Source organism: Neodiprion virginianus, chromosome 3 (assembly GCF_021901495.1).
Source record: "Neodiprion virginianus isolate iyNeoVirg1 chromosome 3, iyNeoVirg1.1, whole genome shotgun sequence".
NCBI classification, from domain to species: domain Eukaryota; kingdom Metazoa; phylum Arthropoda; class Insecta; order Hymenoptera; family Diprionidae; genus Neodiprion; species Neodiprion virginianus.
Genome location: NC_060879.1, coordinates 34,418,511 through 34,445,049, shown reverse-complemented (window position 1 = coordinate 34,445,049; position 26,539 = coordinate 34,418,511). Strand labels below are relative to the sequence as shown.

Sequence of the window (26,539 nt, the reverse complement as noted above, 5' to 3'; positions counted from 1 at the left end):
GAAGATTAGTCATAAAATGCTAGATAGTCTATTCAAATTGTTCAAAAATCATTTTTCCCCGCCAAATCATCTGACGGCGGTATCAACAACTAAGAATTTAAACGAGTTTGGATCAACGACGTTGGTAACGCCGAATCCGCCGAAAGAAGATAATAATTCGTATGCACCAGCATATGCACGCGCAGGCTCGTATCGCACGATTCGCCCGATTATGCGGATGTAGCGCAATGTTAGGAAGTGTCGAACGCGCGCGCGCGAACCATTGAACGTCCGCTATCATACGACAGGAGACGGGATATCGGTCCATTGATAGCGTCAAATTTGATTTGAAATTAGTATTTTCGTGGTCAGTGTTGCGAAATTGCTATACTAACAAATGCCCGTTTAAATGGAGTGAATGTCGTCTGGGATAGAGTTTTGTTTATCTGGCAGTGCGTAACAGGTGATAAGACCGCGCGTAACCTCGGTATTGATTATTCGCCCCACCCTTTGAACTCCACCTTGAATTTGGAACAGAACTAGATACAGCTGATGCCGGGCCTCGACGCCACCCCCGGTTTTGAAATGGGTAAATTACGTTACTGCTTATATAAATCACTATCCAAGCGTGATTACAGGTATGTTAGGAAACGTATCATCTATGTTGTCGATGTTATTTCAGACGAGAATTTTAAGGAGAGATTGATAAGGAATGTTAAGAAGGAGGTGAAACAGATTATGGAGGAAGCTGTAACAAGAAAATTCGTACACGAAGAGAGCAGCAGCATTACCTCCCTATGTGGCGAGTATACGTATAGATATATATAAATGTTGTGTACACGAGATGCCCGTATACGCATATGCATATACGCAGAGTTGCAAGAAAGCCTGGAAATCCGGACAATCTGAAAGTATGATGAAATTTTCACTAACAGCAGCTGATGAATATTTCAGTAAAAATTAAATTTTAAGGGTCCTCTAGTGCAGGAAAGTGTATATTTTTTATTTTCGGTTTTAGCATATTACTATCTTCGAAACTCATCTTTGGCGAAAAAATTGCAAACATCAAAATAACTTGATATATCTGATTAAATTCATTCGTTTAGTATTCCTCTAATGAATAATTTTAAGTGTCGGGCTATATCATTAATACAACCAAAACAATCACATCTTTTTTGTTAAATTACAGCCAACGCAAAGTGTCAAAAAATATTCATTCTGAATACTGTCACCAGAAATTTAATAGATATATAAATGTTGAGAAAGTGTAATTTGTAACTGTGGTTTATAGTTAGAAACTTGCATACGCTAAACTGATGTATTAAACCAAAGAAAGATTCTCTAATTGCCCAAGTTATTAGCCAACTAATCCAAAATTTGATGACAGACTATATTGGTGTCTAATTCACGATTGTTAGTTTCGTATTTGTGAACACTTACAATTTTGGATGTTACTAAAATGGACTTTGAAATATAATTACGCCTACTTGGTGTAATAATGAGGAGATCTCAAACTTTGCTCGAATAGGTATATGAAAGTGTGATTGTATCAAAAGACGATTGTTAGCCGTCAAATTTTATCCCATTTGAGTTATCTTCAAATTATTTTTTGTAGAACCCAGAACTTGAAATAAGAATGAATGCAAAGAGCCAATTTTTTTGCCAATCCTAATACGTGTCAATCCATATAACTTTAGCTGCTGTAGAGGCATGCCTATCGCAAGGACTAAGGAGACGTGCTTTGGGATTATTCAAAACGAGTTCTACTACAGCACTGTTGCACAAAGTGGCTAAAAGCTTCCCACCTGCTAATCACATTTCAAGAATGGTTCAAGACTTGGAAAATGTGGATCCAACAAATAGGAAATCTTCCAGTAGTGGCGACAGCACCAGTAAACCACTTCCACCTCCATTATTGAAAAAAAATTCCACTGGTATTATTTCGCAATCACATCACCAACAACCTAAATATTTATGGATACGGTTGGCACTGCTCGAAAAACAGCTTGCAGGGATTATTGCATATTTAGTAGAGAATAGTAGCCGATACTATGAGAAGGATTCACTTGTTGCCGATCCAGATTGTGGATCCATTCTTAGTTCTTTGTTAGTCGGACCGTGTGCCCTGGATTATTCCAAGACCAAAACACAGGATCATTTTTGGACGGATCCCCCTGCTGACGAACTTGTTCAAAGACACAGAATATCTTCCGGTACTACTAGTTGTCAACCAACTCCTCCTCTTAATGTGAGTATGTGGATAGTCTTATCACTATATCCCTACATTGTAAAGTTAGGAGCTACATAACAAAATCAATATTTTAATAATCAATGATCTTTCACTATCATTGAGTTAGTAATGATTTGTGATGGCAGAAAAATTTCATACATCACAATTTGAAAGTAGTGCAAAAACTTTTTTTGTCATAACTTGTAAAATTTCAGTTGAGAAATAGCTGTTTACAATTTTCGAAACAATGTACTTTCTTAATATGTAAGGACTGTTTTTGAAATATCTTAAACTTTTTATATCCATTCTATTCTTTCAAATTCTTTTATCTATTCAAAAGTTTGGAAGAAGCCTACATACTGGAGGTAGTTCCGAAGACGCCCTGGGGCAGATGCCCAGATCTGCCAAAGATTACGTTGAATCTCTACACCAAAACAGCAAAGCTACTCTGCTTTATGGAAAAAACAACGTCAATGTGCATCCAGTACGTATGACGCTTTCTCACTTATGTTCAGTTTTGAAGAAATCAATAACACATCATCGTAGGCTACAGAGCCATACAGACAGGTCTTGTTTGCCAAACGATCTTTGAGATAAAACTGTACGTGCTATTATAATGTTAATAAGACAATCTTGAGGAATTCTCATCTAAAGACTGGACACTATTAATATGGCTCTAATATTAATTTGTTGAAAATTCAGCCACAATCAGATCCAATGCCAGGATATCTTTCCCTACACCAAAGCGCTCGAGGTTTGGTTATTAAGTGGACACCGAACCAACTCATGAATGGATTTGTCAGTAATTGCTCATCAGAAACAGGTGGTATCGGAGGTGGGGGTGATGGCAAAGATGGAAAAGAAGACAAATCTCAATATTGGCAGTATGCTCTGAATCTGCGAGTGGAAGACATTGTATACGTTCACTGTCATCAACAAGGTGGTGGTGAAGGTGGTGGTACGGTAGTTCTAGTAGGTCAGGATGGCGTGCAGAGACCCCCAATTTGTTTTCCCACAGGTAGAATGAAAAAATTATTAAAAGATTGACTTGTCATCTAGTTTATGATCATAACATATGAATGCATGAAAAATGAAATTGATCGATGTTACAGGTCAAGGACACTTACTGTCATTCTTATCTTGCTTGGAAAATGGACTTCTCCCGATGGGTCAACTTGATCCACCACTTTGGTCACAACGTGGTAAAGGTAAAGCGTTTCCAAGAAGCCGGAGGCGACCAGCACCGATGCCAGATCAAAACCAAGAAGCGATAGATTATGTATTTAGGATCATTAGTAAAGCTCGCCCAGAGGATTTATGTATGTTGTTATTATTATTCTTCATTACCAATTACATATTGTTTCATTTACATCTAATTAAATATTCATGTTACGTGGTGAATCAGTACCATTTAAGAGAGAAAGTTACGTTATATTATTCAAGAAACTAGTTCTATGTTTAAAAAAATTCCTGTGGTCTATAACAGTATGCAAAATCTATAAACTATTCAATCCAATTGTTCTGAAACCAGATTTATCTTCGGGCAACAAAACCTGATTAAATCATTACAAATATTTTTGATTGAATATGCAAAAAATATGAAACATAAATTTTTAGTGCGATTGTTGTTGATTCAATGAATCTAATGCACTGTGTAGTATCGAGTCAAGAACTGATGGATCCAGGCTACAGGCGCGGTGTAGCTAAGAATTGGAGAGTCTTATCCTCAGCCTCGGCATCAGCTTCCAGTAGTGACTCTCCACACACTTCAGAATCACTCAATCCTCCTGATAGCCCTGCTATCCCACAACCAGAGCAAAATAGCAACGGTCATCCAATTCGTCTTGTTTGTCAGACCATGAAACGTCAGATAATATCTAGAGCATTCTACGGCTGGCTCGCTTATTGTCGCCATTTATCAACGGTATGGATAAGTGTCATTATTAAAAAATATTGATCCTCAACAACAAAATACTGCTGGTATAATCTTCTTACTTATCAGCAATTCACAGATATTATGGTTTAAATTACTTATAGTAGTGTCATGTTAATTAAAGGTACGCACACACCTCTCAGGACTGGTCAATGGAAAAATTGTCGAAGGTAGCACAGAAGATAGAGAAGGTCTTACAGTTGAGAGGTGGCAGCTTTTGTCACAAGATGGATGTGTCACCGACAGTCAGCAAGTACTGAGACTCGCCTATTATGGAGGTGTAGCTGCTGAATTGAGAAGCGAAGTCTGGCCATATCTATTGGGACACTATGTATGGGGCAGTACATCGAATGAAAGACAGGACTTGGATGAAGGTACGAGACAAAGTTATGAAACCACCATGTCTGAGTGGCTCGCAGCAGAAGCTGTTGCCACACAACGAGATAGACCAAGCAGCGAATCCAGCGAAAGGTATACAACGATATTTAATATTAGAGTTTCTAAACTGCTTTTTTCACCGTTTGCAACAAGTGATGATATAATGAATGATAACTACAGTCACTCTAGTGAAGAACAAGATGACGAAAGTGATTTGGGGGATTCTATTGAAGACGGTGAGGAACCTACTTCTCCCGTTTCATCTCAAGGCGGGATTTATTCAAAAGAACTTCTGGACCTGTTTGCTCTAAATTTGCATAGGATAGATAAAGATGTGCAGCGCTGTGACCGAAATTATTGGTACTTTGTTCCACCAGATAATTTGGAAAAATTGCGTAATATCATGTGCACGTAAGTTTTCTTTATCCTAAAAACATTCCCTTTGTTGGCATTAGGAATTTTACATCGCATTGCAGCATTTTTTGTATAAAAGTTGTGCTCAAATTTACAATATTGCTTAGGTACGTGTGGGAAAGATTGGACGCGGGATATATGCAAGGCATGTGTGATCTTGTCGCTCCTCTTCTGGTGGTTTTTGATGATGAAGCCAAGACATATGCCTGCTTTTGTAATCTCATGGAACGAATGTCTGCCAATTTTCCACATGGTGGTGCAATGGATGCTCACTTTGCTAACATGCGGAGCCTAATACAAATTCTGGATGCTGAACTTTTCGAGTTAATGCATCAACATGGAGACTATACTCATTTCTATTTCTGCTACCGCTGGTATGTTATGATTCAAAATCCTACTACAATTAGTATCTGATACCGCTGATTTATATAGGTATTTCACTCTAAGATAACGGGCTTGAAAGCAATGCCATGGCATACCCACTCTTATTAATACCTGTCAGCATTTCCATTGAATGGATTTTAAACTATTTCTTATGTAATTTTCAGGTTTCTTTTGGACTTTAAAAGAGAATTAGTATACGAAGATGTATTTATGGTATGGGAGGTGATTTGGGCAGCAAGATATGTCGCATCAAATCACTTTGTTCTTTTCTTAGCTTTGGCTCTCGTCCAAACCTATCGCGATATTATCCTGACAAATTCTATGGACTTCACAGATATTATTAAGTTCTTTAACGGTGAGTACAACCCCCATACACATATATGTTGAAATGAAAATATGCCCAGTATTTCAATGACGCGATTTTGTCAAATATTCATTGCCCAAATATGTTAATCTTGCTCTAACAGAAATGGCAGAAAGACACGACGCTCGTGCAGTGCTGGCACTAAGTCGAGAGTTGGTTCTACAACTACAAACCCTTATTGAAAATAAATAAATCTCAATGGAATCTCGTATTGGAAGATTATAGATATACATAGCATATTTATTTAGGTATTTACTACATGACATGGTATGCGTGGATCGCATATCCCTCCAAAGTTGTCGTTATATATTCTGAATAACAATTTCACTATGAAAGCTAGATTATACAATTGCATATTATATGGTTACATATTTATAACTTATGTTAAAGTACTTAAAAATATTGCTAAAAAGCGATAAATTTTTATTTAAATAAATTTTGGTATTAAGTTACATGTGGAAAAAGTTCAGATATTCATGCTTACTAAGGTATCACATTTATTTATTATACAATTTTGATAAATGTTTTTTTGTGCGTCTTAATCGCTGTATAAAATACTGAAAGTTATTGTTTTTATCCAACGATTTAAAATCGACCATCATACCAGGGTGACTTAAATCTTTCCAGCAGTTTCATAATTTTTAGTAAAAGCCATTGTCACTTTTTCGAACGGTTTATACATATCAAAAATGTATAAATTTGTGGTGGCTGCATACGCAATGTCATTCTATAAAAATGCTTTGGCGTTTTGATTATTTCTCCACGCAAGTACTTTTTAAAGTGTTGTTCTGGCAGTTTTAAGAGTATCAATGGTGTTTGTACCTTGATATGAGGATAGGCCATAAAATTTTAAAAGTTCGACGTAGTCTGCTACATATTGGATAGATAAATAAATAATTAAACAAATAAATAAATAAATAAATAAATGGGCATCGAAGAAACACGTAGTAAAAAGTGACATGTGCTTTTGTGAAAATCGTATAAATGTTAAGTACAAATAATTAAACCATTCCATTTCTGCACTGCTTTTTGGCGTAAAGACTACTTTAATTTGCAAAATAATATGAATAAATAAATTGTATTTACTAACATTCATTTCAACTAATTTCAATCCTATTTCACCGTTTAATACTTGACCGCTAATACAGAATGGCCAATAAATGTATGCAGTTAACGAAAACTCTTTGCAATAATGTACACATTAGGATTGCTTAATGCGGATGACTCAAAACGCACGTTCATATCATTCAGTACAAAAAATGTTTCATCCTACAATTAGCCTGAGGTTATCAACTGCTGAGAAAATTGTCTGTTATCTAGATTTGTAAATCTACATGTAGGTCTTTTTAAATTGCCAACAGTAATTTGATTTCAATCATAATGCATATGCATTAATAATGGGTGCATGTTTGATATTTTAAGAATGCAGGTAAAATATTTTAATGTTAAGCACCTTTTTCTGGAATACTTACCTCAGTTTTGACTTGGAAAAGTAGGGCCTTCATGTAATCCTCGACCTTTGGTCTCAATAGGTAGCGCCAGGGTCGCCGCAGCTGCTAATAAAGCGGCAACTGCATACACGCCCATTGCAAAGGATAAAGATTTTTGCAGCACAACTTGTGCTACATATGGAGTCAACATGGCTCCCAACCGAGCCATAGCACTGCAAGCACCGACACCAACGCTTCGTAAATGCGTTGGATAAACCTCAGGAGTATATACATATGCAGCTTGAAATACTCCTGCGATTAATCCTCTGGCCAGAAATATTAAAATTGTCAAAAATGTTCGACTCAGATTGCACGCCTTGCTGAGCAAGCAAACACACATTGAAAATACAGCTAATTGCCCAGCCATTGTGCCCTTTCTACCAATCTTTTCGATTGCAAATATCGTGCAAAATATGCCAGGGAATTCTGCTAAAGTTGTCCAAAGAAGATCCATGTAATCGCTACTTTCCAATTGGCACTGTAAACGGCAGTCTTTTTCAGTGATTGTTTTGGCTCCCCAAGTACCGCATTCACCTGGTAAACTCCCAAACAATTCCGTGGTCATCAGTACCAGTCCGTAATAGCAGAAGGCACTGGTCATCCTGCAATGTTGAGATACAAATTTACAATGCGAGTTACAACGTGTATTCAATTAGATTAGAGAGCAAGTATATGTTTTTCTATTTTGATTTTGTAACACCCTTATATTTTTCAATAGTTAAACTCACCAAACTAGCCAAAGCAGTATAGAAGTCTGACGCATCTCTGAAGATAATAAATCACGAAGCTTACCACGACCACTTGGATAACATCGGTCAATGACCAATCTACCCAGCGGCATAGGCTTACCATTTTCTCTAGCCACTCTCTCTAGTGTCGACAAAGCTTTATCCATACGACCTGAGGCTGCATCAAACATTGCTGATTCAGGAAGCCACTGTCAAGACATAACATACATGTTACAACACCTGTATGTGGTGAGTTTGAATTTGAATGATTCAATTCCAACAATATTTGCTTGAAATGAAAATCCAAAGGCTATAAATATGTTATTTTCATCTAAAATTTGAACCTTTACGAAGTATACATTATTTTTAAGCAATCTACTAATATATTTTTAAGCAATTTACTAATATCCTTAGAGTCAAGTTTTATTTCATGTTTCACGATGAAGGACTGTTCTAATGAAGATAATGTTGTGCATGAGTTGTATGCACGGTTAAAATTTATACCTAGAAAATAAATGTACAAAGAAAAACGTGTTGTTGAATCTGACTTACCGGTGTAATAAGAGTAAACACAAATAAAGGAAGTGTAGACAATACAAGAAGCCATCTCCAACCAAGGATCGGCATCACGGCTAAAGCAAGGACCACTTCAAAACATGCTCCAAGCGCCCAAAAACACTAAAGAATTATCACATTTGAATTACAGATAAACTTCAGAGCTTCTAATTCAGTGTCACTGCCGAATTGAATCAGTTTATGGTGCAAGAATATAGTATAGCCTTTATTTCTACACACACAATTTGAAAATTATCTTTTGACCAACATTGTTTTTGTTTTATCAATAAATTCAAACTCATCAAAATGAATCCATTATCTTTCGATACTGTAGAGCTACATTTTCCCAAGTCTGCACTATACCATATGCAGGACTAGTACTCCTAATCTTAACAAAAAGAAAATCGTACTGTATGCATTTTTTTTGTGATGGTTGATGTAAAGCCACGAATACGAGGGTTTTCTATGAATGATAAACAAATAAAATGAAGATGGGCATCATCACTCACATCCAATAGGACGACGCATTTGGCTCTTTGCTTTGTGGGGAGAAACTCTGCATACAAGGTAACGCTGTAGGCCAAACATAAAAGCAAACAAATGACAAAAAAAAGAAAAAAATCTAAATAAACTGAAATAAATCACAATAAGCTAATACACGCAATTATAAGTTTTTTATAGGACTTACGACTGTGGTACACAACCGATTGCGAATCCCACAAGTCCTCGGAGTAGAAGAATCCACAAAAAGTTTGGCGCAAATGCACTGAGGAATCCGTAGTAAAATAGCAATACTGCACAGATCGTTAATGCCTGCTTCCTACCATATCGGTCACTTAGGTTTCCCCAGAACGTTGAACTCAGCATCATGCCCAAAAAAACTACCTGAGCAAAAATATTTCTTTTGAACAACAGTACAAGCATTTAAATTATCACTATTTGACGGGACATTGAATTTTATATATCATTAAAAAAATTATTAATAAATCATCTAACGATACGTACCGTCGTAGTCAGAGCTTGCTGATACCTCGTAATATCCCATTCACAATGAAGTGTGGGGCTTAAAATACTGAGAATAGTCATTTCCATGCTATCTGCCATCCAGCACAGACCCGTAAAAAGTGATAACTTGACTTGAAACTTGCCAAAGCCCAGCATGTTGACAGCTTGTGCAACGGTAAATGTATCTGTCGTAGCAAATTAATGCAAAGTTAAATTTGGTATATATATTTTGAATACCGGCTGCTTAGTGAAACAACAATTTACCGTCAGGAATGACTGCAACAGAGGTGAGTTCCATCGAAATGTCGACATTGTTGTTACTGCTGGTATTCGTATTGCTGCTGATGTTGCTACTGCCAGCTGATCTTACCGATCCTTGCTCTGGTGAGCCGAGTCGCGATCCTCGGATATCATCGCCAAACTCTTGATAAGATTCCGAAAACTTGCGCCGTCTATAATTTGCCATTGCTACACTATTTATTCATAAGTTTATTGGCGTGTGTTCACTGAACGTTTTAGAAAAGCGCTTCTCATCGGGGAACAAATGCATGGCCGCACTTACGTAGGCGATGTGCCGTTATGCGTCGTGATCATTTTCGACGATCGAGGAACGTGTGAACGTGTTATAGCTGTCAAAACGCCGGAGTACGCATTAGGAGTCAGATTACTTACTTTGATTTCTTTTTTCCTACTGAATTTTGTTGGGATGTTGACTACAGAAACTTCTGCTTCTTATCTGATAACGTTACACGTGTAATTTGAATAATCTCCACCCCGTATTTTGAGTAAACTAATTGACAAATAGGTATAATACATACACTACATACACTAATATCATAGCAACGAAAACTCTTTCGATTGCTATAATAGTTTTCTACGCCATTTCGAGGGCGCATATTTACGTGTATTTATTCGTGCATCGAGATATGTGTGGTCATGAATAGTATAGTAGCAATAATTTATTTACTACAAATAGCAGTTGGCTTTAATTGAGCTCTGTAAATTTATTCCCTCGTCTGTAACGGAAATTCAATACATTTTCGTGAAAACAGTTTGTTGGACGTTGGCTGGACATTTTGTTAGTGGCTTACAAACGGGTAAATTGGACAACTGTTACCTATTAAAAATTAAATGCAGTGCTGGCAGATAATTTCGAGGCGTAACCAAAGTACTGCGCGTGTGGAAAGCGTCATGCAAAGTATATGCGTCGCATCCTCTGCTATAGATGGTAACAGCTCCGAAGAACGCGTGTTCTACACAGGATAGATATACTGCGAAGAGTATTGATAGAAATCCAAATACTCGTTTGGGATATCTCTTTCGGCTCAAATGGTGAGCATTCTCTAAATCAGTCGTTGATTAGCAGAGTTCGGACACCTATCAGATTATCCCTAAACGAGAAGGCTGATTGTCAGAGCGAAGAAGCCCGTTGATGCTCACGTCTTCGGTTTACTATCGTTTTCAAGGCTCCAACGATCTATCTTACGTACATGCAGGGTACGGAGCTAGGAAGGAAGTGTCTGACCAACCAAACTCATTTCTTGTGTACCTAATTTAAAATGTCATACTACTGCAGAGAATAAATATACGATCAGTATCGCGTGAGCAGAAACTGTCATGGTTTCTGCAATTCCAAATGCAACGCCAGGGGTTACGGAGGTTTCGCAACGGTAGTTAACTTAGAACAAACATTGCTATAATTACACTGTCGCGGCCTGATGTTGACAATGAATAAAAGTTGGTCTAAGTAACGCCCACAAGTAAGTTAGTAAATCTTATTAATTGATCAACACTAATCGATTGGAGAAGATAAGGTTACGACTTCCGTTACGCGAGCTGCATTACTTGTGCGAATGATATTATAAATGCAAATATCTGCATTTGATATTTGATCATCTCCCAGATCCGATTTTGCACAATTTTTGGTGGAAATTATTTAGAACACAGTGACATATATTCATCGGCAATCTTTTACACGGAGAGATTTTGGTGAGATCAGAAAGTGCAGGTGACTGATAGTGGCATTCAGGAAGTTCCTTCTTTTTTGTAGCTGAGGCGTCACAGTATACTGATTTTTGAATATTGACTAATCACATGAGTCATTCGGCTCATTCGTTTTCGACAGGTGTCAAATACAAGAAACCCACTGTAAATAATCGACCATCAACAAATATAACCGAGGTGCCACCATCGCCACCATCTTTGTAATTTACCGCCAATTTCACGGCCGATCTTCGCGTATTGGTTTCTAATTGTTAATGCTAGTCGGTTTTGCAATTAACGAAGTGTGGACAGTAGTCGTCTATATTTGAGTTTGTACTGGTAATTCGGTTTATGGTGGGATTGACGCGATGTATGCTCGGTCAACTCCCGTCGTAAATACGTTTGAACAAACAAAACTTGCTGCTTCAATTTGTGTTCGTGGTGATTTAAAGTCGCCAAAAATTTAAACTTCTATCAGTTAGTCAAAATGTAGTCTCCGTGGATACTGGCAAGTGCAGCGCATTTTTGAATGCAGTCTCGTTTCATCTTTGGGCTAAAGAATTGTCGCAGATTTTCTGCCAGTGATATTCTCCATTGCGTCACGTAAAATCGTTCGTGGCGATAAGCCAGTGCAATGGCCAGTGTCAGGATTTTCGAGTACAGTCAGTGGATCAACAACAATGTCTCTTTGCATCAATACAAATCATCTCGAGAATCGGTAAATATATCGGTAAGTGTATTTGGTGCTATCTACTGAAATATAAAATTTAATCAGTAATTCCAAAATGGATTTACTTCAGATGTTGAAGCTAAGTTGATTTTTAATTAAAACATTGACGGAAAATATTTTTTAGTCAACGATTAAAACGACGTAGAGCCTTTTTTACCAATCTTCCGTGAACGAATTTTGAAAATTCTGCTGAAACACGCAACCCAATGAGGCTTTCTGCCCCTCCCTGCCACACTCTGTTTCCTGATTTGTCCGTGGTTTTCACTAGGCATAACCTAACCTATATTCGGTCCACACTAGTACTGCTAGTAGTGGGTACTGGTTTCGTGTGATCTTTTATAATCTTGAATGATAGTGAAAAATGAACGGAATAACAAAAACACTGGGGTTTGTGAAATCCTCTTTGAGAGCTAGCTCCAGAACAATTCACGGAAATGCAGAGTTGATAGAAAATTGTAACGCTGTGAAAAACCGGAATCCAAGAAACCTAGAACTACTTCGAATTGCTCGGAAACCCAGTGGTTATCACTTGGATAGGCAAGTTCGAGAATACTGGCACACGTAAGATGGCAATATTTATTTACCTACTATTATTGGTTGTCATGAAAATTACGATATTAACTTGTTCTATAAATACAATGTTCGAACGTCATCAGTTGCTAATATTTGAACGATTGTGAATGTTTGAAAGGAACCGAAAATCGGCGCTTTGCTCTCTAAATATAAACATCCATATTTACTATTTTCTCTTCGCCTGTCAGAAACAAAATACTAACAGAGGAATGCTGTTTTTTCAAATACAAATTCTACATTATCAGTTTCTGAATGCAGGTTAAAGATCACCAAAGCACCACGTCACGTAGCAGCTGAAATTCATCATTTTGAAAATGGACCAGTTATCACAGTTTCAACCAAAGATTGGGCAATCAAAAAGCAGCTTTACAGGTTTCTTCTTCTTTTTACCAGCAGAGTAGAGCTAAGTCTGAATATCACAAATAATTGGTTTGAGTTTGACAATACCATTCAATACTCAATTATGAGATGAATTCTATTAAATTGACTACACTGTTTAAGGCTGTTACAAAAGTGGTAGCAACAAACAACAGGTTTCAAAGTTCAATTTCTATGCAGTTAATCTTTGACGACTTGCAGCGGAAGGCCACTGAGCATTAATGACAATCTTGTTTTTAAAGGTTATCAGATACTGCAGCCTATATAAACCTAGGAAGAGTGCTGGCGCAGCGATGTTTGGAATCAGGTATATCTATGGTTAGTTGTCATATAGAAGTTACTAAGGGCGGAAAAATGGAGGCCTTTATTAAAGAATTAGAGAATGGGGGAATTGAATTGAAAGAACCAACTAGATACAAGAAACCTAATCCTTGGGACCAACATAGACCTGAAAAGCCTTGGGATCCTACCATTGAATAGTTCACATTGTGCATTGAGAAAAATACTAAAATTTAGTTCTTATTGAGTATAAGTTAGGTCATTAATGTTCAACGCTTTATCAAAATATTTATGAGTTGAAAATAAAAGTGATGGATACAAATATTTTAAGTTTTTGAAATTACACACTGTTTTTGAGATTTATAGTAAACCATATCTTACACCTGATTCACAAGTGCTAAGTGGAGAGAATAATTGTAAGTTGAAAGAAAATTGCAATACAAAAATTTATGTTTGAAAGCAGAGATGTATTATACCCTAATTATGATTAGTATAATTTAATTGTACATATAAAAAAAAACTTACAATGAGTTTGGACAAACTATAGCTATTATTAAACTCTGTTAAACAACACGTCGGACTTCAAAGAAACGTTTCAGATAGAAGACTTGACCTAGGGTCATACAAACTAGTACTAGTGCTTCAAAGAAGGACCACATCACCACTCGAGAATTGGTACTTTCATTAATAGCGCGATGAATTCGATCTCGGACCTGAAACATTTTAAATCAGATCGAATGAAAATTTAAAGAATTTTTAATTTCTATATGCTCGAATGATTTCTTTTAACACCAAATGAAAATTGGATAACAAAATTTTTGAAAAGTTGAGTGGACTCTTTAAGAAAGTCTAAAAATATTCCAGCGTAATCACTAGTAAATGTGCAAAGAATGTGGAATATTCTCTAATTTGCTCAAAACTATTGCATCAAAACATGATAAAATTTGGCTGTTGAGGATAGTTTGCCTCGTTTAAATATTTTATTCATAGGAATGGTATTTTAGAGAGATGAAAATGTGTATACCTGCATATATTCTTGTTCATGTTTCACGCCAGTTAAACTGGTGCTTAGATCTCGGATCATATCTTCCAATTTTGCATGATTAGATGCATCGCCTTCCTGGCCTTCTGCATCACCGCCCTCTCCTCCATGTTTGGGAGGTTCACCAATATCCATGGTGAACATTACCACTTTTGGTGTCATTGTACTCATCTGATTACCAAAGCAGTAAGTATACACACCCGCAGTATGGGCTGAGAATGTGTATTTTCCATTAGTCTCTCGTTCACTTTGATGAATGACTTTTCCATCAGGTCCAATGATCCTAACGTCTATATCAAGAAACCCTCCTTCTGACGTCTCGAACATGAGACCTAAATGTTTGAATATAAAAAAGGAAAAAAATGTTACTGAATATCTGAGCTATTGGCAGATCAGCGAGCACGTCATTGGCAAAGACATTACAAGAAACAACGTTGAAATGTTGATTAACTGAATATAGAACGTGGTATAATTTAAAAGAATAGATCTGTTGAAACTGATCATAGTGTCGAGACTGAACAGCATTATTTCGATAAAGGATTTCGTGGATATGCGATAAATCTGTAATTGGGTACCGAGATGATAGAACTGTTGTTGAAAGTATGAATAACGCCGCAGTTTAAAAGGTTATGAAAGACCGTCAACTACGAAAATCGAATAAAATTTGGGCATATTAATGATTTCACCTAATGTAAAATTGGATCAGCAATACGTTATGAATAAAATTTAGTCCATTAATGCTTCTCTACGACTTGCAATTGCAGGAATAATATTTATCTAGAAAATTGGAGTAAAAACTAACCCATTTTAGTGCCATATTCCACCTTGTCGAAGAAGCACTCTTCAGCGTGAGCATCAACTGTTATCGAATATGAGTTCGCATAGCCGCTCCAAATAAGTAGCAATCCATAACACAGAAGTAAATTCATCTTTCATTCATTAATTATTTATTCTAGTATATAATATTTGCTAACTATTCGGCGCGCCACGTACTCAGGATGACCCCGTCTTCGTTGGTAACGTCACTGTTGCTTGCCGCTTTTCTTTTTGGTCGGTTGCCAACATCGAAAGCAGATCCCCGCGTTGTTACTGGAAAATTCCCCCAGTGGTCGCTCGTTAATAATGAGAAAATCCGCCAAATTTGAATCATATATAATTAAACCTCGATGGAGTTTTATCCAGTTGAATCCTTCACCCGGTTATAAGCTACGTATTCAACCAAAGTCCCGCTAAATTTGAACTAAATTCCACATGCTGCATTCTTGCTGATATTGGCGTGTGGTGATAAAAACAATTTTCTCCCATACTAGGGAATTTCGCTTTATTGCCTAAAGAAAATGATGACGTACGCTTTTCCACTACCCGAATGATACGATACATCACAGAGGGAGTTGCTTTGGAAAATTTGGAGTCGCGTCAAAATCAATCCGCCGAACGTCAAAGTAGCTGTCAAATTTTTAGATGTAAGTTTGTTAATAGTTGGGCCTAACTAGTTTATCAATAAATATTATAGAGACAACGCATTTTATTTGTGTTCAAAGCGATTATTTATACGCGACAGATCGATAAGTTCTTTAAAAAATAATGAGCCTAGTGAGCAGAAATAAAACAAGTGGGTCCAATGTGCAAGTCACTCCAACTGTTATCCATGAAAATAATGGAAACGGAGTATTTGACAGCAAGCCTGTAACTCCGGATATGGTTCTACATATGCCCACCATCACAGACAGTAAATTTACCACATCTTTATCTATTTTCATTTAAAATAACACTGAATGTTTGCAGTTTTCAACCGACATACTGCTACGTCAGCACGTCCTTAAGGACAAAATTAAGGGGATGGTTACATTAAAAAATTCAACAATCTGAGATCTCTATTCACAGCTATGTCTTCGAGGAGTCATATCAATATCCTATTGTAAAATGACCGACAAAATCTGCTGGATTTACTTTTCGATGCAACGTCATCAACTGCAATACCTGTAGTCACGCTTTTGCTTCATCAAACATTTATACTTGCTGTTGATTCAGCTGAAATGTAGAGTAAATGATTAGCATAAGTATTTTCATCGTGAACCTAATTAAAATTTCATTCAGGTCATGACAGCATTTGTATTGCATAAATAATTTGGCTAATATTTAGAATGTGTCTGAAGGTAAAAAGGTCAATGCAGTCAACGCAAATATCTTGCTCTATGTCTATCAAATTCTTTCATCATTTTCTCAAATTTTCAATTACAAGTGCCTATTTTGATTCTTATAGCCATCCTCTCTAATACATTTGCCCATCAAGTTGATATATTTACAAATTACATATGTTTTTTTTATGTAGTTGTCTTAGGTGGTAAGACATGCTATATAAAGCACTAATTTTATTTATGACTTGCTTTTGACATCTCGTTATTGTCAATTTTCAGAGTACTTATGTTCACCAGAAGCAAATGTGTATGATATAGACTTTACTAGGTTTCAAATAAGAGATCTAGAAACAGGAACAGTCCTGTTTGAAATTGCCAAACCTCCTGTGACAGGTTTGTATTCAAAATTAACCAGGGTTACTAAAAGGGCAACCAGAGGCTTGTAAAGCTTTCAACTCTATGTTCTATTATGATTTACTTGTAAACCATAGTAATATAAAATTTTCTAGGAATTTGAATCACTTAGCAGCTGGAAACCTCAATTAGTTTACCAATTTCAAAATTCTCCAGAATGTATTTTCCATCAAATTATCCAATTACGTAGTCTGATTTAGTATCAAAAATTTTCTGAGAATGTATTAAATATGTTGATAAAAATATACTCTTGTATTTTAGAATGCGAAGGGAATCAAGATCCGGATCCAGAAACGGAGGAGGCAGGAGGATGTGATCCAAATACAGGACGATTCGTGCGGTATCAATTCACTCCACAGTTTTTAAAACTGAAAACAGTTGGGGCTACTGTGGAGTTTATGGTTGGATCACGTCCAGTAAATAAATTCAGGATGATTGAACGTCATTTTTTTCGTGACAAGCTACTGAAGACTTTTGACTTTGAATTCGGCTTCTGTATTCCAAATAGCAAGAATACGTGCGAACATATCTATGAGTTTCCAGCACTTCCTCCAGAGCTGGGTAAGTTAAGTAGGTATAGAACAACGGAATTGGAGTCATATAATTTTGAGTTGAAAAGTAGTTAGAAATTTAGTATAAATAAATCGAAATAATTCATCGTTTTATTTTATTCATTATAGCTTGTCAATGCTTGCTTGTCTTACAAATCATAATGTTATTCATTCACATAGTTATTTGTTTAGCAGATTATTTTTTAAGAGTTTTTTTTATGTTATTTGGTATTTTGACAGATTACCTAGATCATATCACCAGATTTCTTTATTTTCAATTATCGCAAAGCATAGTCATAAAGCTAATTGTATGTGAGGAATGAATCGTTCAAATTTCAACAATTTGAACGTTCAATATATATTTCCCAAGGCACATTCCTTTGATAACTTAATATTTATATTTATTATTCCAGTATCGGAGATGATTGCTAACCCATTTGAAACTCGATCAGACTCATTCTATTTTGTTGATGATCGACTGGTCATGCACAACAAAGCAGACTACGCTTATGACGGAGGACTTGGTTATGAACTGTTTTAATCAACTTTTTAATGCAATCAAGCACATTAAATACACATGCTACTAGAAGAAGCAATGCTGTCCTGTGTGGCAAGGGTTTACGGGATTTGAAATAATATTTTAATGAAACGAGCGTTCAGAGAAAGGACTGCTATTTTTAATGAATCTTTCAGTATTGAAAGATTACATCGCGCAGAGTAAAATAGGAAATCTACGTATGTATATTGTATACATTAGAGTGTGTGCAAAGATAATCAGTATTGTTTGTTTTTACTTTGGGATTTCCCAATTTTTTGTATAGAGTCTAGTATAGAATCTTTCTAAATCTGGATGGCAGCAGAAGTAATCATACGGTGACTTGATCACAGGTTTTGCAATAAATTTTTTATTAATTATACAAATGTTTCAACACAAGGATCGGAAGGCTCAAAACATAGCATGAACACAACTTTCAAACTCTTCGATTTATGCAGTATCTAAACAATTCCGTTTGCAAAGTTACGTGCTATTCAACTGACGCTATTCTTATTTTACAATTTTTTAACATATCAATTCAGCACCTCTGATATTTTTGCGAAAATCCAAATTTATAGAAATTCATTTTCATGTTACAAACAACACTTTCAAAGGTTTAAGAAAACACTACTTAATGAACCTTTTTAAACGTCCCAGTATATGTGTGATCAGACAACTTTTGCTCCTTTTGGTAAGCATATATCTTCAATGCGTGACATTTCCCTCGCACAAATGATACGCACGGGTATAATATCACATTGGTGAAAAAAGATGTGTATACTTGGCACAGTAGCACCAAATTATTGTTATTCTACAACAAAGGCTTAAAAGATGTTGCATATTGATTTGTTGAATTTAATTAATTATTTATGTGATATATGTTTATGATACACTTATTGTGAATTGAGGTAGCATTGTACCATAATAATTATCACTGCGTCGCAGTGAAAAATACATCACTGAATTTCTGAGCCTAGCGTAGTCACTTACTGCAGATGCTAAAACGCTATGCGTCAGACTAAACTCTGAATTCAGTGCCGTGCTTATTCAATTTTTATTTTCTGATAATTCCTATAAAACTATGTAAATTGCACTAAACATTATCACAGCGAATATCCTGTTAAAGAGTAAAGTGATTTCAAACTCTTCAGCTTTTCGTATGAAATGATTCATCGTCCTATCTAAAATTACCATTACTGTGCTTCATTGATAAACGAAGTAATTATGTCCAGAAACTCTTTTGGCTTTTCTGAGTGAACCCAATGACCTGCCCCAGGTATATATTGAATTTTTGCTTCCGGAAACAATCTTTTGATTCTCACATGGTCCTCAACAGTAATGTAATCACTCTTATCGCCTCCTATGAAGAGAGTGGGGCCGTTAAAGGTTTTGTCTGTTGCTGGAAACCTGCTAATGTCACTGTTGAAGTGCTTCTCAAGTACCGGTAGATTGAGGCGCCACTTATATTTTCCATCTTTAGCCTCAACTAGATTTGTCAGTAAAAACTAGAACAAAAATTCATGATCGAAAAAGTTGATGAAATTTTTTCACTACATAGAAAAAACTGATAACCATATACGTGCAATATAAGTGATTGACCACTGTAAATATTAGATGTAGGTTGCTTTAAGGAATCTAGAAAGTTCTTTCAATATCAACTTGCATCAAGAGTTTGAAGTTGTTAGACCATTTCTACCTATAAAGACATCTGACCACGAGCCGGCGAAAATTTTTCCAATCAGTTGAGATTTGACATACCTAAAACTGATCAGTGGTTGATCCCTTGGTGTAATACTAATTATGAATGAAATACCTGACGAATTGCTGCAGAATTAATGGAATCAGATAACTGTTGATCAGTCATCTTACGAGCTTTGAACAATGACACATTTTCATCTAGTTTCACATTTTTCATAGCATCAAAAAGTGATACCATGGAAAGGAGACTCGGGCTATGGTTTGTAGGTGAAACATCAATAGAGACCAATTTTTCCACTAGTTCCGGATGAGTTAAAGCCAAATACATCATAACTCTACCACCCATGCTATGGCCAACCATTACTGCTTTCTTGATTCCAAGATCTTTTACCAAAAGAACTATATCGTCTACCATAGCAGCGTATGTAGAATCCGAAGAATGTGGCGAATCGCCATGATTTCTGGCATCCACAGCTATGACCTGAATCAATGAGTATATCACATGGTGAGAAAACTCGAAAATTATAGTTGTATGGTAAAATCTTGAGATTGATGCCGGCTAAGTTTGAAGAGATATTTATTTTTTATTATTTGAAATCCAGACGTTTTTCCTGCTGAGGGTGTATACCTTTTTAATAGACTTCAGTTCTCAGGTAAATGTGGTTTTTACTGCTCTTAGTACATTCTATTATATTTCACAAATGTTTCACGAGTTAATTGTGATTCAAATTTATTACGTTCAATTTTTCAGATGCATTATTCGAAATTTCTAAATGCGGTTACTGCTTGTGCCGAGACATGCACAAATTCATGTCAGCAATATGTATCTGTACGCTCTCTGCCGGTAAAAATTGTACATGTGTTGGCGCATGCAGTGACTGCATGACTCAGAAGGGTCTGTTTCAAGGTACATTCATGGTATGTAAAATTAATACTTCTATAGTTCGATTCCAAGTAACGTGTATAGCAAATGAGTCTTCATGATATCAAAGTTTGAGGTTTGAGAATTTTTTGAATATAATTCCAATTACTGCTGGTAAAAAAAAGTATAATGTTGGTTTAAAAAAACCAGTCCATTTTAAGGGTATACATACCCTGTTGAATTACCTTGCGACTAGTTCTTTGGTGTATTACTTTTGACAATGAGTTCCAATTATTCTTAGACCCAAAGAGACCATGAATAATAATTATAGGAGCTGGGGCCTCTGTTATTGTCGAAGAGTTTCCACTTGTTGATTCGTAGGCCGCATAGGCCAACTTTACGGGAGCAGAGCTGTGGACATTAAAAGTGAATTAGATCAGATATTTAGATGTTCCGAGAGATAAGAATTGTCTAGAGATACCTACCGTGCCGGTGTGTTGTATAATTGGCGATTCAGAAACGGTTGTCTTCGTCGAAGAAGAGCGAGCGTCTTTAACCTACATTCTGTTGGATATTTCATGCAAGCATTCCGCCAGCTGACAAAAATCATTTTGAAAGTTTTTACCCGAATACAATAGACCTGAAGTACAGAAGTAAATTTTAATAGATGTTTACTAGAGTTTTGACTGACATTACGTCACGAATGCTGAATTTACGGCAGTGTGAAGGTTAGATTTTCTTTGCATGCCAAATTTCGACTCTGGCATGAACTGGGATAAACAACTCAGGTGTATCGGGAAAATTAAATTCCAATTCCTGCGCTTGATGCGCGCCAAACGCAGTCGGCACTTGATTGGATGAAAACGGAAAACCGCGCTCAATGAACGCAGAGTGTAGCGGGTGAATTATAATTTGTATTGCAATTTTCTGACCTCCTTCTTTTCAACTGCTTCTTGTCTTGTAAAGTTTTTGTTGATTTCAGAGTCTGAAGCTCGATTTTTTCAGTAGCAAAAAAAAAAAACTGCGGGAAATCCAGATCATCCGTTTAGCTTATATGCAGTATTGTCATGCAAGCTTCACAGCTGCACTCCTCGACCTCAAAGCGGTCGACTAGAGGTTATCCCCACATTTGGCAAAGAATAAATACAGATATTTTTCTTTAATTATAGTCCTTGTATACTTTTGGCAAACAGGTGCACCTACGGCCCCACCATCAGGCAGTTTTTCAAAAGTGTTGTTTGAATTATTATAGATATAGGTATTGCAATAGATGTACAGAAATTCAAATTTACGATTATCGTTTTGATGCAGTTTCTCTAAACAGTGTCGATCAGAAAAATTTAATTTCTTTCGACAGCTTTTTGTATAATGAGCTTCTGAAAGAAGTTCAAGGACATAGACCTGTAGGCTTATCGTTTTGATTATTAATGAGAATTTGATGAATTGCTAAAATTTTGAGTAATGTTGGAAAACGTTGGAATTCATTGTTTCGTACGTTCACAGTTGACCGAAGGTAACACTACATTGACGTGGTTACGCGAAAAAAAACATTTGCAAATAGTCTTGAGTCGCTATGATGAATAATTCAAAAGTTACAGCTAGAAAACAAAAAATCTTTTGGTATTTTCTCAGCGGTTGACTCTGCCACGTTCTGCGTGTATTTTTTGAGTTAGAGTCCTGATTGTACGGTCCCAAATCCAATTAACATACGGGTAAATGGAATACTGTGGAAGTGTTCTGAAACTCACCATCAATTTCCCAAGAGGTGACGTCATAGCAGGAATATTTTACAGTGACTAAATGCACCGAGTGCAATTTTCATAATTTGTTATCGAATGAAAATAGAGGTTCCCTAAGAAAATGCACTCGGCATGCATGCATGTCGCAGGAATAAAGTGTGTTTATTTCCTTTTTTTCCGTTCAGGACATGTTTTCGGGCTCTTATAGGAAAATAATAATCAATATTAAAAAAAGTCAAAGAAAAAAAAGAATTACAAACGTATTTCAAGTTATAAATATCCTTTCGCTCCAAATATTAGGATATTTTATCCCTTATGTAAATACGTCAATGAAAAACACGTACTAAAAGTGTAAGAACTTGTCGATTGTGTGAGTCATGAAATGCTGTGGTTTTATTCTCGAATTTTACCAACTAACAAACATAATAGTAATATTTTGAGATCGATATTTCTTCGTGGAAGAGTTGACTGCAGCAGGTATTCAAGAGAATTATTATCGCGTTCAAAATGTACTGAACAGTTTTTACCGTATTTAATTCTATCGTTAAAATTATACATGTTATTTCAGAAACTTTCTTTCAATGGAAATGATAAAGTTAAAGTGTCGTCATTGTAATCATCGGTATAAAGAACGGTAGCGTACGTAAAACTTATCGGACCACTGCGATATTTTCCTTATTTTTCAACGGCTTTTTCTTATCAAAATGCTGCGCAAAGGCGGAAAAAGGAAAAGCTGGGGCCTTCACTGCAGCCTGGAGAAACTGGTATAAGTATGCAAACACAAAAGGTCCCTAGATCATGAGATGTGTACAGCTACGTATGTAGGCATGCGTACATGTCACATTTGTGTGCGGAAAGAAAAATGGCGTTGGTGATGAGCTGATGTGGGATGGGCGTCCTGTTAAATGAGAGTAGATCTTTTTTTTTCACGATAGCGATAATGAATGGTGATATCACGTCAAAGGAACATGGCGATCTTTCAATTTTGAAGTGACAATTATTATCATAGGTGTATTTCTCACTTTGTTCTCGTTCGTTCCCCGTACCATTTTGTTTAGTTACAATTGTGTGTTGGTAGGAAGTGCTGAATAATATAATTCCGCGATATCTGTATGTAGGGGTGCGTGTTGTGCCTCTTGAACAATAACAACGGAATATAAATCTCAACACCACAATTAAACAGCATTAATCTTCGCCTCGAGGGCTGTTTGTAAGAAAATGGCCCGCGAATATGATCATTTGTTCAAGCTGCTGATCATCGGAGATAGTGGTAATTTCCTTTTCACTTTTTCCTCATTCCAAATTTCACTTTCGTTTATTCGTTACAATTTGCTGCGATTAATTCGTCCGCTACTTTGTCCTACGATGACACATGGCTTTAACGCTCATTACTTACATTTCTCCGTTCTCGTTTACATATCACGTGAATACTTTTCATACATCAGTTAATTTTCAATATTTGACAAGATAGCAAACAAGATGTCAAACCACCTGTAGGTATCAAATTTTCCCAAGCATGATGTTTTAACTCTTCACATGGGGATGACAATCAATTTTAAACCCGAAAATGTTAGTAATTTGCGTTTGGGTCAAGGGTTACTTGAATGCATGCATGATGTGTCATACATTTATTTGAATAACTACTATTTAAACGTTATACAAGAATTTATCATCATACAAACAATTGTACAATCCGTAAACTATTTTCTGTCCCGATAGACCCACAGATCAAGAACGCACTTTCAAGTTTATATTCTTCTAAAGCTATTCATGTGAAGACTAGTCATTATTTCATATACCATCGAAGAGATATTTTGAAATTTTTTTAAACAAGTACGGCGACATGATTATTCATTGAAAATATCGGCCTCCAAAACTTCGATTTCTTTCACCCTTTTACACCAACATTGCATAATTTTGACTTGCTATATTGAAAATCAATTGATGGTCTCTAACAAATTTAAGACTGGTATAATAGATCTTTGAATCAATAGTAACGCTGGATCAGCGAGCTTATTACACATGATAACAATAGCTGGGAGCATCATAAAGAGAACGTGATGTCTACTTTTTAAAGGTGTAGGAAAGAGTTCCCTGCTGTTGCGGTTCGCGGACAACACCTTTTCCGGCAGTTATATTACGACAATAGGAGTGGATTTTAAAATTCGGACGGTAGAAGTTGACGGGGAAAGAGTGAAGCTACAAATATGGGACACTGCAGGTCAAGAACGATTTCGAACGATAACATCTACTTATTACAGAGGAACACACGGAGTAATAGTAGTATACGATGTAACAAGCGGGGATTCTTTTGCGAATGTAAAAAGATGGCTTCATGAGATCGAACATAATTGTGATGTGGTCAACAGGGTATTAGTAGGCAACAAAAACGATGCCCCACACCGCAAAGTTGTCCTTACAGAAGACGCTCAGAGATTTGCTACTCAAATGGGAATTCAATTATTTGAAACGTCTGCAAAAGACAATATCAATGTTGAAGAGGTTTGTAATGCATCGGTTAATTGCTATTTTGATACAATTACAGTGACAATTTAAACATATACTGAGTTCAGAGTTGATTCACTTCATTAGTAATAATGTTTTATTTTCAAAGATATGAAGAAAAAATACAGTACGTATAGCTTTTAAGATGAATTCTTTGTATGAAGTGACATCCAAAATGGTTCAGTACGATTCATTACCGTTTGCTAGTCAGTTGGTTTTGTTTTAATCCATTTTTTCAAGTAGTTGGAATGCTTATCTATAACAGTTTTATGAAATCAGATTCACATGGCAGTTTTACTGACAACAATAATACCATGACATTTAAGAATACCGTTGAAAGTATTTTGACTGATTTTTTTCCTATGTACTTTTAGATGTTTATGGCTATTACACGCCAAGTGTTAAGAACCAAAAAGGAACGGAAGGAACGTCAAGCTATACAAACCAAGGAGACCGTAAACTTGAGCAAAAGTACTAAGCAACATAGACGCAAATGTTGTTAGCAATAATATACATACCCATATACTAAATATATATGTATGTATATATATACATATATATACACAAAAAACATTACCACCATTTCCAACTATTATTTGCTACAATAAAATAGCGCAGAATAAGACAGAACTAATGTTACCGATGAACATCAAAACAAGATGATGTTCCAGATTTTATTTATAGCAAATTTCTGTAACGTAGCAGGGTAGTTAGTTGTTCATTTAATACGAAGACTATCACTTCACATTTTGAATTGGAAGGAACGAAACAAATGATAAACAAATAGGGCATGAAATCCTTGCAGTACTTTAGATAAGTGTGTTAAATTAAGTACAAACCAGTAATGTAGTTCTTTGAAATACGACGTTCAATAATGTGTGGCTCTCTTGAACTTGAGCTTAGAAATTTGCTTATTCTTCTCCACGTGAGCTTGAATTTTACTATTAGAAAGAAAAGTTCAAAAATTTTTAAACGGTAACAAAAATAGAAATTTAATCGATAAACCTTTATGGACATCAATAAAATATTGATAAAATCACCGTCACAGACAATTTTGTCATGTTCAGCCACAGCACAAGTTGTCTGTATTAATCTGTGGTATGTATGATAGTCAAGGTAGTACACATCAGCTTCCCATTACAATTTCAGTGCTGCAATTAAGTACATACTATTGTTTCTAATATTGTTACTATTATTAATTATTGCTATTAATTTTTATTTTATTTCCTCTCCTTCAACGCACATCTTTAATTGGCATTTGAACTTTCATCTTGAAAAATGTACATACACTGTTGCCAGTCTCGACCATGCCTAAGTATATCTATCTCAACAAAGTGTATTCAAACTCTTGTATTGTTATACAATAATAAAGAATTGTATTGTAATATTAATTATTATACATTTATATTATAAATAAAATAGGCGTCTACGCATTTTACAGTTGCCAATTATTTATTCATTAGTTACCTTCCTTTTTTAACTTGTTAATATACACAATGTGTACCACATACTTGCAAACAAACTATACATTATAAATATCAAGTATGGCACAAGTGAACTTGGCACACAGGATACTTGCTGTTTTGTCCGTTTACTAGAATATTTTATTAAAATTCATCTGGCAAGATCTCAAAAATTAAGGCAAAACTGAA

General features: G+C 35.9%; 7 protein-coding genes across 12 annotated transcripts; 4 read left to right on the top strand and 3 right to left on the bottom strand.

The window, feature by feature from the left end:
* Positions 1 to 237: 237 nt before the first annotated feature.
* On the top strand, positions 238 to 6,928 carry LOC124301340 (small G protein signaling modulator 1). Of its 3 annotated transcripts, none has more exons than XM_046756255.1 (12): positions 238 to 568; positions 662 to 781; positions 1,677 to 2,227; positions 2,550 to 2,693; positions 2,912 to 3,227; positions 3,322 to 3,528; positions 3,868 to 4,133; positions 4,267 to 4,613; positions 4,710 to 4,931; positions 5,042 to 5,308; positions 5,483 to 5,673; positions 5,786 to 6,928. In XM_046756255.1, the coding sequence occupies exons 1-12, from the start codon at positions 532 to 534 to the stop codon at positions 5,872 to 5,874; spliced, it is 2,757 nt and encodes a 918-aa protein (XP_046612211.1). In that variant the 5' UTR covers positions 238 to 531; the 3' UTR covers positions 5,875 to 6,928. The 3 variants fall into 3 exon arrangements, with proteins under 3 accessions (XP_046612211.1, XP_046612210.1, XP_046612212.1); XM_046756254.1 differs by having other exon boundaries at positions 240 to 568; positions 4,701 to 4,931; XM_046756256.1 differs by lacking the exon at positions 238 to 568 and having other exon boundaries at positions 662 to 890; positions 4,701 to 4,931.
* On the bottom strand, positions 5,892 to 10,936 carry LOC124301342 (synaptic vesicle 2-related protein). The gene is made up of 7 exons (XM_046756259.1): positions 9,725 to 10,936; positions 9,461 to 9,645; positions 9,144 to 9,340; positions 8,965 to 9,028; positions 8,453 to 8,578; positions 7,901 to 8,109; positions 5,892 to 7,774 (listed from the first exon to the last, which is right to left on the bottom strand). The coding sequence occupies exons 1-7, from the start codon at positions 9,924 to 9,926 to the stop codon at positions 7,156 to 7,158; spliced, it is 1,602 nt and encodes a 533-aa protein (XP_046612215.1). The 5' UTR covers positions 9,927 to 10,936; the 3' UTR covers positions 5,892 to 7,155.
* Positions 10,937 to 12,322: 1,386 nt separating this feature from the next.
* LOC124301348 (39S ribosomal protein L18, mitochondrial) lies at positions 12,323 to 13,727 on the top strand. The gene is made up of 3 exons (XM_046756268.1): positions 12,323 to 12,734; positions 13,005 to 13,118; positions 13,367 to 13,727. The coding sequence occupies exons 1-3, from the start codon at positions 12,535 to 12,537 to the stop codon at positions 13,602 to 13,604; spliced, it is 552 nt and encodes a 183-aa protein (XP_046612224.1). The 5' UTR covers positions 12,323 to 12,534; the 3' UTR covers positions 13,605 to 13,727.
* Positions 13,728 to 13,849: 122 nt separating this feature from the next.
* Positions 13,850 to 15,490, bottom strand: LOC124301346 (transmembrane emp24 domain-containing protein 2). The gene is made up of 3 exons (XM_046756265.1): positions 15,248 to 15,490; positions 14,428 to 14,777; positions 13,850 to 14,116 (listed from the first exon to the last, which is right to left on the bottom strand). The coding sequence occupies exons 1-3, from the start codon at positions 15,372 to 15,374 to the stop codon at positions 13,967 to 13,969; spliced, it is 627 nt and encodes a 208-aa protein (XP_046612221.1). The 5' UTR covers positions 15,375 to 15,490; the 3' UTR covers positions 13,850 to 13,966.
* A 330-nt stretch (positions 15,491 to 15,820) lies between these two features.
* Positions 15,821 to 19,129, top strand: LOC124301344 (protein unc-119 homolog). 3 transcript variants are annotated; one of them, XM_046756263.1, is made up of 5 exons: positions 15,821 to 15,908; positions 15,987 to 16,174; positions 16,863 to 16,976; positions 17,259 to 17,558; positions 17,962 to 19,129. In XM_046756263.1, the coding sequence occupies exons 2-5, from the start codon at positions 16,030 to 16,032 to the stop codon at positions 18,087 to 18,089; spliced, it is 687 nt and encodes a 228-aa protein (XP_046612219.1). In that variant the 5' UTR covers positions 15,821 to 15,908; positions 15,987 to 16,029; the 3' UTR covers positions 18,090 to 19,129. The 3 variants fall into 3 exon arrangements, with proteins under 3 accessions (XP_046612219.1, XP_046612220.1, XP_046612218.1); XM_046756262.1 differs by having other exon boundaries at positions 15,830 to 16,174; XM_046756264.1 differs by lacking the exon at positions 16,863 to 16,976 and having other exon boundaries at positions 15,829 to 16,174.
* Positions 18,652 to 22,158, bottom strand: LOC124301343 (protein ABHD11-like). Of its 2 annotated transcripts, XM_046756261.1 has the most exons (5): positions 21,576 to 22,158; positions 21,129 to 21,283; positions 20,889 to 21,054; positions 19,897 to 20,262; positions 18,652 to 19,588 (listed from the first exon to the last, which is right to left on the bottom strand). In XM_046756261.1, exons 2-5 carry the CDS (start codon positions 21,251 to 21,253, stop codon positions 19,277 to 19,279), a joined length of 969 nt encoding a protein of 322 aa, XP_046612217.1. In that variant the 5' UTR covers positions 21,254 to 21,283; positions 21,576 to 22,158; the 3' UTR covers positions 18,652 to 19,276. The 2 variants fall into 2 exon arrangements, with proteins under 2 accessions (XP_046612217.1, XP_046612216.1); XM_046756260.1 differs by lacking the exon at positions 21,576 to 22,158 and having other exon boundaries at positions 21,129 to 21,548.
* A 1,064-nt stretch (positions 22,159 to 23,222) lies between these two features.
* On the top strand, positions 23,223 to 26,330 carry LOC124301347 (ras-related protein Rab-35). The gene is made up of 3 exons (XM_046756267.1): positions 23,223 to 23,652; positions 24,460 to 24,884; positions 25,262 to 26,330. Exons 1-3 carry the CDS (start codon positions 23,601 to 23,603, stop codon positions 25,388 to 25,390), a joined length of 606 nt encoding a protein of 201 aa, XP_046612223.1. The 5' UTR covers positions 23,223 to 23,600; the 3' UTR covers positions 25,391 to 26,330.
* The last annotated feature ends 209 nt before the right edge of the window (positions 26,331 to 26,539 follow it).

Excerpts from the sequence above, each read along its gene's own strand:
- LOC124301340 (XM_046756254.1), top strand. The coding sequence starts at position 532 with ATGCCGGGCCTCGACGCCACCCCCGGTTTTGAAATGG. Across the intron at positions 4,932-5,041 it reads TTGCGTAATATCATGTGCAC|GTACGTGTGGGAAAGATTGG; the intron begins GTAAGTTTTCTT and ends AATATTGCTTAG. Across the intron at positions 5,309-5,482 it reads TTCTATTTCTGCTACCGCTG|GTTTCTTTTGGACTTTAAAA; the intron begins GTATGTTATGAT and ends TGTAATTTTCAG.
- LOC124301342 (XM_046756259.1), bottom strand. The coding sequence starts at position 9,926 with ATGGCAAATTATAGACGGCGCAAGTTTTCGGAATCTTATCAAGAGTTT. Across the intron at positions 8,579-8,964 it reads AATGCGTCGTCCTATTGGAT|TGTTTTTGGGCGCTTGGAGC; the intron begins GTGAGTGATGAT and ends ATAATTCTTTAG. Across the intron at positions 8,110-8,452 it reads TGTTTACTCTTATTACACCG|TGGCTTCCTGAATCAGCAAT; the intron begins GTAAGTCAGATT and ends ATGTCTTGACAG.
- LOC124301348 (XM_046756268.1), top strand. The coding sequence starts at position 12,535 with ATGAACGGAATAACAAAAACACTGGGGTTTGTGAAATCCTCTTTGAGA. Across the intron at positions 12,735-13,004 it reads GTTCGAGAATACTGGCACAC|GTTAAAGATCACCAAAGCAC; the intron begins GTAAGATGGCAA and ends TTCTGAATGCAG. Across the intron at positions 13,119-13,366 it reads ATCAAAAAGCAGCTTTACAG|GTTATCAGATACTGCAGCCT; the intron begins GTTTCTTCTTCT and ends TTGTTTTTAAAG.
- LOC124301346 (XM_046756265.1), bottom strand. The coding sequence starts at position 15,374 with ATGAATTTACTTCTGTGTTATGGATTGCTACTTATTTGGAGCGGCTAT. Across the intron at positions 14,778-15,247 it reads GGAATATGGCACTAAAATGG|GTCTCATGTTCGAGACGTCA; the intron begins GTTAGTTTTTAC and ends TCAAACATTTAG. Across the intron at positions 14,117-14,427 it reads ATGAACAAGAATATATGCAG|GTCCGAGATCGAATTCATCG; the intron begins GTATACACATTT and ends AAAATGTTTCAG.
- LOC124301344 (XM_046756263.1), top strand. The coding sequence starts at position 16,030 with ATGAGCCTAGTGAGCAGAAATAAAACAAGTGGGTCCAATGTGCAAGTC. Across the intron at positions 16,175-16,862 it reads TATGCCCACCATCACAGACA|AGTACTTATGTTCACCAGAA; the intron begins GTAAATTTACCA and ends GTCAATTTTCAG. Across the intron at positions 16,977-17,258 it reads TGCCAAACCTCCTGTGACAG|AATGCGAAGGGAATCAAGAT; the intron begins GTTTGTATTCAA and ends CTTGTATTTTAG.
- LOC124301343 (XM_046756261.1), bottom strand. The coding sequence starts at position 21,253 with ATGATTTTTGTCAGCTGGCGGAATGCTTGCATGAAATATCCAACAGAA. Across the intron at positions 20,263-20,888 it reads ACCAAAGAACTAGTCGCAAG|GTCATAGCTGTGGATGCCAG; the intron begins GTAATTCAACAG and ends TCATTGATTCAG. Across the intron at positions 19,589-19,896 it reads ATTCTGCAGCAATTCGTCAG|TTTTTACTGACAAATCTAGT; the intron begins GTATTTCATTCA and ends TTTTTGTTCTAG.
- LOC124301347 (XM_046756267.1), top strand. The coding sequence starts at position 23,601 with ATGGCCCGCGAATATGATCATTTGTTCAAGCTGCTGATCATCGGAGAT. Across the intron at positions 23,653-24,459 it reads GCTGATCATCGGAGATAGTG|GTGTAGGAAAGAGTTCCCTG; the intron begins GTAATTTCCTTT and ends TACTTTTTAAAG. Across the intron at positions 24,885-25,261 it reads ACAATATCAATGTTGAAGAG|ATGTTTATGGCTATTACACG; the intron begins GTTTGTAATGCA and ends ATGTACTTTTAG.